The 12,798-nt window shown below is 42.9% G+C and overlaps 1 protein-coding gene across 1 annotated transcript in view; it reads left to right on the top strand.

The window, feature by feature from the left end:
* The window catches only part of LOC124328376 (hemicentin-1-like), a 29,714-nt gene that overhangs the window by 10,210 nt on the left and 6,706 nt on the right, over nt 1-12,798 (top strand). The window contains exon 2 of the mRNA XM_046787131.1: nt 8,766-9,007. Coding sequence (XP_046643087.1) covers nt 8,766-9,007 — 242 coding nt within the window. The remainder of the gene's footprint in view (nt 1-8,765; nt 9,008-12,798) is intronic.

The following is a 12,798-nucleotide window of genomic DNA, read 5'->3' as shown; positions in this document are numbered from 1 at the left end:
TTCCCCATGATATCTGCTTGACTGAACGGGGTCCTATCGTATTATTATTATGACATAACCAGCACCCCTTTGTTGAGTCCTGTCCAACCGGCGTACTCCAAATCTGCCTTATTATAAGTAACTAACAAGTTTGACATTTTAGACGTTGTAAGACCCGTGCATCCGACAGCGTCTAGACTAGACGGCAGATTTTTTATCAATTATCTCACGTGTTGCCTGCTTCACAAATTATGTGTATATGCAACAACAACACACAAAAAAGGTAATTTCCAAAGTGGTTCGTGATCGCATCAACAATGAACAATCTGATTGTCTTTAGAACTACTGTATCATCTCTTTTGTAGTTTGTTAAGTGCACATTTAACCTTTCATTCAACAACGATTCCATTGCAAATTGGTAAATATATTTAAACCACACCCCAAGCCCCAAATAAAGCCTGTTATAGTCTACAAAAAACAAACCTTTGGTTAAGTGAATCCACTTGTAGAGAAAAAAAACTTGTCACCTCTTAGTCGCCTTAATTTTTTTTTAAAAGTCAACTCCGCTTTTATCAGCGTGTAGAATATAATTCTTTATAACGATGGAAGTAAAAACCAACTGTGCTTATTAACTATTTTTAAAAAGAGCTGTTGCTAAAAATAATCATCGCCTTTTTCGTTTCGGTCTCCTTTTTGTAAAAAATAAAATAAAAAATAAATCAGCGACGCTTTCATTCGCCCGTAGAGTTCATAGCCCGTCACACAAAATACAGATCGGTCTTGCATGATAATCCCGTGTATTGTACACACACACACACACACTAAATTATTAATATGAAATATAGCGCAAGTGATAGTGTCAGACATTCGTCTTGCTGACACTTCCCTATGTTATTATAGAGGCGAAAGGGCTGGTGCTGGTCGGGGCTGAACGTTTGACGCTTCTAAATCTTCTTGTATAGAGTGGGCGGCCTGCTATCGAGTTTGCTACATATATATAGTTAGTTATAGCTATATAGTGTACTCTCTGGGCGCCTACCGATCACGGCTTGTGTATTACTATACGGCGTCTATGTAATAGAACTATGGGCCTGGCCTGGCTTTGAACCGGATGATGTATGTATAAGCGGGGCCGATATGTGTCGGCATCATGGGACGAGACACTGCCTAATCATCAACCACACCCCCTCAGCCCTCACGACCCTATTGGGAGCTATGCCACAAAGTCACTTTTGAGCTGCACAGCGAAAGATGCGCTGCCACAGCTAGTGCACTCATTTCTTCTCTGTGTGTGTGAGCGCTTTATTTTTTTCACTTTCCTGCTTTTTTTTATGAATATAAATTTCAGATAGATCTGCATCTATATTTTATGGGTCACTGCTCGTTCACATGAAGGCTGGCCGCTATATATAAAGTCTTGATACCCAGCACCGCCGCACATACATACATACTAGATAGTCTGCGTTGTAATTCAGAGCTTGTATCTTCTTCTTCATCCTCTATCAAATATATAAAAGACAAGCCATCAGAAATTCAAGAGAGAAAATGCCATTTCTTATATGGCCAAGTCTTTCTTATATACACTCCGCCCAGCTCAAGGAGATAGAAAAGTGGCCAAACGACGGATCACTGGCGGCCCGCCGGCTTATTAATTGTATATTGCTGCCCTGTAGTCCATTTCTGTGTGCGCTGGTATTTCCATTGTTTTGGATGTACTGGATACTAAATTTATGTCATGTGATGTCTAGTACTATAGTGCAGTCCGAAAACGCCAAGTTTTTAATAGTTAAGACAAGAGTACAAGATAATCCAAAACATCTTTTGTCAGCGCAGGCAAAGAGATTTTTTCTTTCCCTGCGCTGGAAGTAGGCGCTAGTCTGGACTTTGAACGGAAATCAGCAGACGTCATAAATATAGCTTTCCAGGCAACTTTTTTTTTATCCGATTCTGCCTAGAAGATAATAAACGAATAAATAACTCGGGGTAACATAAAGAGTCTCTTTATTATTCCTTTGTACGTGAATGTATATAAAAGCTCTAGACATCGCGATTCTTTGGATTGGAATGCAAAGAATAGCAGACGTATACGTATAGCAGCATAGATTGGCCGTATATATAGGAAAAGCGATTCTATTTGCCCTTGCCAATCAGACGAGAAACAGTCGACGGGCAAAAGAAAATGGAAATGAAGACATGAAAAATATAAAATGTGAAAGGTCTGCTGATATGAAACGGCCAGTAATATATGTATTGTTGTCTGTCTAGCCTAAAGTCATCTCACAGCCGACTAGAGATATGCAAATACATGTGTGCGGCATCTGCACCGAGCGACACCGAGTCACATAGTGACAGGGTACGAGGAGATTGATGTGCTTGTATGAAATTCATTTTTTTGCAAGACAAGTTGTCGTCTTCTTCGGTGATTACATCATTCCAGGAATTGAAGCCCGATGTTCCTGACCGTGACTATTTGGGACGCTTGACTTGTATTACAGACACTCTTTGATGTTTCAAACCGCAAGTCAGTTGATTCAAACGCGAAGGAAGCGGCGGCCAGTATTACTCAAACGAAATCGATTGACCGGTCGATGATCAAACACGAACGGTGCTGGTTGTGCTTATATATTGCTGGTCTAGGACATAACAACGCTGGAAACTTTATTCGGCTTCAGAGTGTACTGTGTACACTCCACAGATGATTGTAGCCAAAAATGAAGTTACTACATCACTCACAATCTACATTATATATTAGATTGCGCTGTACTCCCATTCAGCAGAGCTTGAAGCGATAGAGGCTCCTAGATTTCCGTTTCCAATGGTCGCATATATAAGAATCTAATTGAGAAACTAGTTCTTACGTGAAGCACCTGGTGTACTTGATGGGTATTATACAGTACACATATTGCATTTCCACGGAATGAGCACGGTTGCGTGATTTCATTGCAATTACGCTTGACGTGTGCGTCTTGTATGAAGCGTTAGTTTTCATCGAATATGCCAGTGACAGTTGCCCAGCTTTTTGACGGGGTCATGTCAGCAGCGAGAGCTTAGAAACAACTGGAAAAAAAAAACTGGCAAGATGTAACCACGGCACGTATTCTATACGACTAACGGTTCATTCAGCGATTCAGGTCGCGTCCTTTGCCGAGCCAAGTGCTAAGGAGCCGTGTGTAACTGTGTATAGCCTCAACCTACCCTACAACTCTATAACAAAATACAGCCACAGTCAACATGACGGACTGTATGCAGTCTTCTAAAAAGACCCAACGCCCTTACGTATTATAGATTATAGGTATATCACATGAATGTGATATGGACAGGATGGAAGAGTTCTTGATATAATATGATCAAAAGTTTTTCAAGCATTTGTTATTACTTATTTGTTATTGATTCCTCAAAGTTATTAACTAAAATGCGCGCGCTGTGGCCTAGTTGCACTCGCAACCCTTTATAGAGTTAGAACTCGACCCCATATCCATTCTTTCCCCCCTACATTTATAGTCAGTCCACAGTTGATGCGGTAACTTTTCTTCCAGATGCGGAGTAGACCTGTTCTCAAATTCGATTGTGTAGGGGAGATATATGTTTGCTGTGTGCCATCATTCGGGGGGAATGATTCCAATAAAGCCAAGTTCCCGCATCCATCCCAGCGCCAGTCAAGTTTCAGACGGGGCTTTAAAAAAACGACTCGATCTCCATAACAAACAAGTAGTAAATCTATCAGCAATTACATAGGGGGACGAACGGCAAACATGAAAACAAGGTCTTCTTGACTGAATCCGCGGCGAGTTCCATTTACGATCCACCTACAGCTTTTACGTCAAGAGTTTACCTAAACAATCTGATGGAAAAAGAAGCCTCCTCCTCCTCTCCCAAAATAAAAGTCGAGCCGTAATTGACAGCTGGCAGTTTGGAGGAAGTTGGGCCGAGTGATTAAATTGCTTTTCACAATTTCCATCGCTAATAATAATAACACGCGCACAAGTGTTAGCCCGTACTGATTCCAGATGCACCCACGCCGAGTTGCCCAATATATCAGTGTATAATATCCTCTCGCGTACGTCATTATCATTAGATCCTGCTGTAAATGAGGCAGGCGCCATCTACACGTTTGACGGAATAAGAGGCAGGTGCTTATTGATTAGACACAGCAGCAGTGACAGCACCCGAACTTATTCGAGTCTGTGTCACTGGCATTTTCCCGACATTCCCTCGGTGCGCATCAGAAAATTTCCGGGAAATATCGGCGCAAGAATTTTCACTTATATAGCCTTCAGCGGAATTGCTATGCGCTCCGATGTGTGCAGTGTCTTCCGTCGTGTTGTTCACACATGTGTAAAAGAAAAAGAAGAAGGGCACTACTACTATTAGGTTAAAAGGCTCTTCGCTTTCATCTACGAGCCGCGCTGTAGCAGCTTTATACGAATTATACGAGATAAACACAATATTAGTAAAACTATACATTTGAGTTGTGTGTGTGGACGAGGAATGAGAACGCGGGAGGGCGGAATGAGTAATCCCGGGTACTAAATTACATTATTATTATTATTATTGTATAAATATATCTATGTGTGTGTGTGTGTCTGTGGGTTGTGGGGAGTACTATACTTTACTGATGTATTGCACAAGGGCCGGCATTGGATTGTTTTTTTCCCGACCGGCCGTGATGAAAGGCAGATCAACGAAGAGTTATGTACGCAGACACAGTGCGCTTTGCTCTTATTGGACGACACAATGCCCCCCTCCCCCCAAAGCAAATGGCACAATGCTCTTTAAACCTTCGTCGCAGATTTTATATTTTTTGTTAGTTTTTACACATCTAAAGAGCTGAAAAGCTAAAAAAGTTTTAATCACATTTTTGCTTTTGGCACATTTTTTAAAAATCCATTTTCCATTATAGCGAAGTAGACGAGCCGATGAAGTGGGGTGTGGGCCTTTATAAAGCTATCCATCGTGTTTTCTTCGCTTCGTCCTTTTTTTTATTTAACGGCCGTGCACAGCGTCTATATGTATGTAGGCTGCCGATCCGATTCTCGCGAGACGAAAAGGGAAAACAAGTTTTTACAACGCTGCGCTCTCCGTCGTCTTTTGCTATATTTTTGGAGACTGATGGAGTCTGTCTCATTTTTCTTCTTCTTTTTCCTCTCCGCGCCTCCCTCGATCCTTCTTTCTTTTTTTTGTTGTACACGGCAATCTCTTCCGTCTTATTCCACTCTTTTTATTTTTTCAAAGACACAAGCCGGTATTATTTTTTGTTTCGGAAGTGAATTCAAAATTTTTTTTTTTGCGCTCACCAATATAGTTAGCTGTGTAATGTATGCTAGGCGATTGTGTCGTACAGTCTGCTACAGTGCCTCGATGTGGGATATGTATTTTTTATTAAAAGAGTTATTCCGCAAAGTGGGACAAGGGAAATGAAACCGCTCCGCGTTTATTAAATAAACACGGGCCAGAGTCATTCCGAAAATACTCTCGGCCAAACTCTTTCCATAAAAATCTCACGCATGATCGTTTATCACTGCCCTGTTTTACGTCAGAGCAGAGCGATTGATATGCATGATTATGTTAATAATGAAGAAATAAACAAATAATTTATTGTTTTTTGTTTTTTTTTTTTTGTTTTTTTTTTTGTTTTTTTTTTACTGCAAAAGCGGAATGGTTCAAATTCACATTTCAAAGTATCTAACAATTTTATCAAAAAGATTCTTTGTTAAATTCGCAGACGTCACGAGATAAGAAACGAAGAAAAGGCGTAGGTTTTTCTGACCGGCAAAGGAAAAGAAAAAGGAGCCAAAGTGAAGACTTAACGACAATGGCTAAGAATCGATTTTTTTCTCTCCTCCGACTGATGCACTGGGCGCCCAGTAGCTCAGCAGTGGACGTCGTGAGCTGACTGCATTCACTGCTGATCCAATCCGGCTAATGGCTTCTGGATCAGGCTCTTCCTTACATACTTTATGTATCAACTATAATACTGTAGGTAGTGCCTACATATCTGCTGCGTGCCAGTGACTCTGTGTTGGCCGAGAGACGAAGCAAGGATCTCAGACGTATATAGAGAAGGTTCAAAAAGGCGGAATCGAAAGAGGGGCGGGCCCACCAATTCAACATGGCCAGCGCGGCAGTATAAGAAATGTCGGCAGATTACACGCGGCGGGGCGGGAATATATATCTAGACTCTATAAAGTATGCCCATCTAGACATACAACACTAGACTGTAGATATATTATTATATAGTCTGATGTAGCTTGTATAAACAGTAAGAGGAGGAGGGGTCACGGGGTTCGGCCGAGCGAGGTTATAGACATTGGCGGTTATATGACTGTCTGTGATGACCAGAAAGCTCTGTTTGGTCTTTACCTCGATGGCCCATCAAGGACTTGATCGTTCGTGATGGCGACTCGGGAAAGAAAAAAAGGGGGGAAAATCTCTTTTTTTTTGTGTTGCAAATCGCACATGTGCCTCCCTACTTCCTTTTCCCTTTTTCTGTTATATGTGTGGCTTATCAGAGTAGTAAGGAGGGAGAGAGACGAAGCTTTTCGCGTGGTAATCTTGACTGTCGAGCACCAGATTTACGGCCGCCCGTCCACCACCAATGTTCCGCCAAGATTCTAGGCCTATATAACTTCAGCTCCTTCCGTTCACGCTCTTATATTCCCTTCCGAAGCCGGTCACAGCTTGCTCTCGCGCGTTCCTTATATTGGTCAAATAAACATACTCGACCCTATCTCGGGGTTTTTTGTTTTTGTTCCCTCCCTATCCGACGACAATAACAATAAAAAACAATAAGCGCACCCGCACAAAAAGTTGCCACAGGGTAACAACGAACAATATAGAATAACAAAAAGTCGGCCGATTCAGTCATCAACCTATCGGCAGCAGACTGCCTTGGACAGCGTCAACCGAATCAAAAAATCAAAGGACAAGAAAAGGGAAATATTGAAGAATATGGCTGGCGCTGGATAATATAAATACAGTTGCCATGGGAAACGAGCTCTGCCCTGGAAAATGAGCGATGGCAACCGCACATATCAAAGAAAGGCCGAAATAAAATGCGCTTGCCTTTTGTATGGTCGCTTGGTAGACGAGTGTGTGTACAATGTATAGCCATGGTGAAGCTATATATACAGTACCAATACACCGACTGTAGAATAACACATTGATTTGGCGTCGTCCCTTTTGCAGCAGTTGCATCCCCCGACAGATCGATGCCTCCGATAGGCGGGGACAACAAAACGGGAAAAGTGCTAGTCGAGAACCAGATGACGCGTAACCATTTGCAGGAAACATAACAATCTACACACACAATCACTGAGATATACCAGAGAGAGAGAGAGCAGAGCTATATGTATGCATACAATACACGGAGAAGAGTCCATATATAAGGCCAAGCGCAGAAACTTTTTCCTTCTTTTTATTTTTTATCGGGATTGCGCCCTGTCACGTGGAATCTGATCGCCAAAATATCTCAAGCCTCTCACTCTCTTCTATGTCTACAAAACGTATATATTTTTCCTATAGATATGTACACTGCCTACAGATCTGCTACAGTATCTATAGACATACATCTCAATTGAATTGGCGCTTCACTTTATTTGACGTAAATCCCATTCGCCGCCTGCACATTCAATACGGCCGTAAAGTTTTCAAACTTTTCAACCCCACTTTTCTCGGAAGGCTGTTGTTACCAAATTTGTCGAGATGCACACACGTCACGCGGCCTGTCGAAAAAATGAATACATATTTTGGTGCATGTAACTGTCCTATTCCTCTTTCTTACAAAAAAAAAAAACTATTTCCGATCAAATGGAATCGAATTCCGTCGAGACCGATTTATCTGGCCTTCTTTAGGGCGCGTATTTCTTTCGGAAAGTCGAGAATCATTTGCCTTTGATTGTCACTTTTTCTCGCTGTGTAGAGGCGTGATGCAGCGCACGACATCCATTTTCCTTTTCCCCTTTTGTGTGTGCTGGGGATCGAAGAGGCGAGAGGCCCGGGCGACTTATATTCGCTCTTGATGAAGAGCAATTCAGGGCATTTTTTTTCTTTCTCCATTCGTCCAACGGAGTCACGAAACATTTCCGGCTTGGCGTCGCTTTGACAAAGGCACTGTTGATATAACATTGAAAAATCCATAATGCTCGGAATCCTCCACGTCGTCGTGCATAGACTATACGTCGTGGCGCACAGAATGCAAATTGATTGGGGGTAGAATATGGTAGATATAAGATAAAGGCTGATGGATTCGTCGGTGCTGCAGTTAAGTATTCAATTCAAATACACGCCGGCTGGAAAAGAGATATGCGAGAGCCTCGAGGGGATTTTTAAGTGGACGACGTACATTTTGATCGTCCAACCGTCAGGGAGGACTACATCATCATCATATCCCGCAGCGCAGCAAGTGCACGACGCCAGTTTGTCCGCTTCCTGTTCAAAAGCGACGGGGGGTGAAAAGGGTCACGGTTATATCTATACGCCTTTGTGATATGCAAATTTTTCAACGTTTCTGCCACCCTGCGACCGTGCGCTGCTCTCTTTCGGCCGAGTAAAGGTTTCAACTGTCAAAGCAAGACAGCCCAGGCGAAATATATATCCTTTGTATTGCATGTGATGGAGCGCGTGTGCCTTGCCTACCGGATGCATCCGGAAGGACATTTTCTTATCGTCATAATGTTCAAACTCCATCTGATCCTTCCTATACATGTCTAGTCCATATAGTATGTCTAGACGGCGCGGAGAATGTGGCGATGATTGCAATTGACTTTGTGTTTCTTCTGGTGTAATAGGGAACGCGTGTTGTTCGGCGATCGGCCACGACGGAGCCATTCAGATTGCCGTGAAGGCCATCCCGCGGGAGCTGGAGGAGTCAATTGACGGTGGTACATCTCATCGGGTAGCCAGTCTTTTGGTCGGCGGTGGCCTATACACCGGCCCGTATTTCGACCCGTACACCACAGCCGACATCAGCGTTCAAGTTGGCTCCAACGCTGTCCTTCCGTGTCGCGTACGCCAGGCCGGAAATCGATCGGTAAGTCCGGGGGCCCCTCATCTATACCCAATTGCTAGATCTTAAAAGCCATAAGTATATAGACGATGGACTTTATCCGGATTTCCATCAACTCTGCCAGCTCTTCATTTCTCAGAAAATGACTCGCTTATAGGCTATTTACATTACTTCGTGGAAATGGGTTTACATCTTGAATGCGACGATTCATTATGAGCTGCCTTATTTTTAAAAATTAATTGTCACAATTACAAATCGCCATGAGCAAGTCGATGACATTTTTTTCCCAATCCAGAGAAAAAGGAAATCGATTTGCTTCATACGATGACTTTTCCGCTTTCTTTTTATAAGGAAAAAAATTAGAACGACCTGGGGAAATGACTGACGTCACGCGCTGTATAGCTAAATTGCATAAGAGAAAATGTCACGTATTCAATTGTCGAGAATGTAGAATTAATCTCGTTTCTCCTGACGCTACAATTTAAGTCAATCCGAATGCAAGAAATCACGTCTACCGGCAGCACTAGCGAAAAAGGAAATCCAGTCGGCCAACAGCGATCGGCTTCGCTGCGTATAGTACACTGTCCGTCAGTCATCATTATCAATGAATAAAAGCTGGACTGGATTTGCAGACCGTTGCAAAAGAAGAGATAAACGAGAGCGAATCATTCTTTTCAGTCGGCGTTTCTAGGGATATCGTTCCCTGGCCGCGTCACACTGTCGCTCCTATAGGTCAACTTGGTTATATACATCTCGCCCCCAAGAAAGAAGCAGAGAGCGCGTGTCGAGTTGAATGTCAAGATTGTCGACAAATAGCGCAGTGTAGTATATATATCCACAATAAAGCTCATTCGGCTATAGGCTCTCTTTTATATATTATTACTGTAGTGTGGCGGCACAGCCAAGCGTAGGCCGGGCAGTGCAGACAAAGTTATGCCGTATTGTTATGTGTGCGTGTGGAATAGCCTTGGCTTAGCTCTGCGCGCATGGCGCTCCCTGTAGGATACAGTGCGTGGAAAAGGAGATGATGGATTTAGTGACAATGCCAACGTGACAGGGATTCATTAATTTTCGCTGCGAATCAATCAGGAGCGGCTTTGGCTGGGCTGGGGGGTGCTAGGGGTTTGGATCTGCGCTGCCGGGATGCGATGCCAGTTGTCGCCCGGCCACACCGCAATCACTGTCTTCCACGCAATTTTCTCTTACATGGTGGGACGCCGCTGATTCTCGGCTATACCACCACCACCACCACCACCACCGCGACTCCATCAGTTCGTTATCCTTGCTCCTCCCAAAAGAGTTTCAATGTCCGCGCAGACACACTCCGCTGGCTCCGCTTCCGCGTTTACTTAACACACAGGCGAGAGTATAAGAGAGAGAGACTGCTGAGGTGCAGTATATAACTATATATCCAGGAGCAGCGTTGTTCGATCCGCACAAAGCGAATAGCACTACACAGAAATACATTCGCTGTTGCGATAATAATATAGAGCCGGATGAAAATGATTCTCACACGGTGTCGCTTACGTAATGAGATTGCAGCCTTTTGGTCGTTGATGGACTCTCTCTCTGCCGGACGCTCCTTACATTCCCCCCTGTAAGACAAGGAGGGTCTCTGTCCACGATTTTTGCCAATTTAATGTTACGCCCGTGCACGAATGGGCGTAATAATCCGTCGCGGCCATCACAATAAGTCTACACGAGGGAAAGGAGGATTCGTACACGGGCTAGATTGCAAAAACCGTTGCCAGGGCTGCTGGTGTTGTTGTGCTATAGTCTCTCTGTCTATGGGTCTAAGAGAGAGAGAGAGAGAGAGGCTAGAAATAGGATACAGATTACAAAGCCTCTTGCTCACCACCACATCTTTAATGCCCGGCTACAGCAGAGATTATATGTACAGCAATAGGGGTAAGAGGCACAGCGGAGAGCGACATCAAACGAGGCGTTACGCATCTGCACTCCGCACGACAATAATGAGTGTGTACACACACACACACACGGCCCCTTTGTATATACTGCACGTGTGCTGTGCGTATGTCGTTTTTCTCGCCGGAAAAAAAGACGCTTTTTATTTATAGCCTTAAAAGTGAAATTCACTGTAGGGCTACAGCTACACTGCGCAAACTTTCCTTGACTAAATCTACGGAGCGCCGCCATCTTTTCTCGTGTGTGTTAGTGTGCATCCCCTTATTCGTAAATGGCACTCGTATTGCAACATGTATATACGGCAACCCGTCTTATGCTTTTAACGTCAACACCGCCGGATGGATATTGAAAACTTGCCTCGTAAGCCCTCCGGCGTTTTGTTATACCAACGCTATTAATAGAAGTGGAGAGACGATTGCAACTTGACAATATTTTTTTCTTTTTCTCTACGACCAAGTTTTTCGTTTTCTTCACTTTTTAAAAAGGGAAACACTTATGTAACAGTACGCTCAAACAAAAGCAGATTACAAGACAATTTACACAATTGACTGCATCAGGGGCTATGCGCCTGCTGCTGAAGATTGATATAAACTTGCGACTGTCACGTTGTACACCAGAAAACCGGGAATCCGGCGAATTTTATTTCGGCGAAACTCTTTGATGATTTCATGTTCATTAGGCGGAATGCATTCTAAGAAAATGATCCATTTGAAAAACTCGTGTTGCCACGCCAAACAAGAAGAATGCTCCAGCATACTCTCCGAACTGAGTAAAACACGAGTATTGTGTAATAATATACTGTAGGCTATATAATATAGGCTAACACATATATGAAAAATGAATTTTTGGAAGGCCAACGAGTCGGTCTCGCATTCTGTCTGAGTGTTTTTCTTAGACTTTGATATATAATATCGCAAAAGTGTTATTATATGCCCTCGCTCCCTTTATCAATTCCAAGTTGCTGCGGAGTAGATCCTTCTGTGTTCGACACATAAAAATTATGAAGATAAACGATTATTCCCATAATAGATATCTCTCTGAGTGTATTCTTTATTTTTCTTTTGAACCATTTCCATCACCTTCTTCTCATTCCGCTGACTCCATTTCCCTTCCATCACCCTGATTGTCATCACCCAAATGTAGGAATTCTTTTTCTTATTTTGATCATTTATTTTAAAATTTTCGTTTGACACTTATTGAAAAGATATGGCTTCGCACAAAGCATCAATTGTATACATTGCATAGGCTTTAGCTGATGTAATGTAGCGCGTGCTCCGAGTTGCGGCAATGTTCCATTCACACAGCATATCTTATAGAAGTGAGATTATTTTACCGGGAATTGCTCGCGTTCTTCAGAGCATTCATCAAATATCACATAGAAATTTAATAGCTTCCTACAAATACTTTGAGATATAGATCATGGCGGGGAAGCATATTATAGCTGCTATACGGTTCCTTATTTATTTATTCTCAATCTGCATATCACGTTTTCTTTGCCAGCGTTGCCAGCACTGTACGGCGGATGATTTAATTAACGTCTGGAATCTTGTGGGTCAACGCTAGAAAATGATCAAAGACAAACCCAAAGCAAATAGGAAATGTATGTCCCAAAAAGAAATGCAGCCGTTGCACCGCTGAAAATGGGCGGCCGGAAACACAAAGTAACCAAAGCAACTTGGGAATGCTTTGCTTATTAACTCTCTCCTTATACGTACGAACACATGATGCTTTGCAGAATTGTACAGGCAATTCTCCTGGCGTATCAAGCGTGACACAAATAAGCAGTCTAACTACAAAGGGAAGCAGTGCGTGTATATAATATAGTATGCGGTGTGCACCCCATACTGTAATATCTTTGCGTCACTATAGTCTTCCGATAGCCACCATAT

This window comes from Daphnia pulicaria, chromosome 3 (assembly GCF_021234035.1).
Source record: "Daphnia pulicaria isolate SC F1-1A chromosome 3, SC_F0-13Bv2, whole genome shotgun sequence".
Lineage (NCBI taxonomy): Eukaryota > Metazoa > Arthropoda > Branchiopoda > Diplostraca > Daphniidae > Daphnia > Daphnia pulicaria.
The sequence above is the reverse complement of the archived record's forward strand: the minus strand, read 5'-3'. Positions and strand labels throughout refer to the sequence as shown.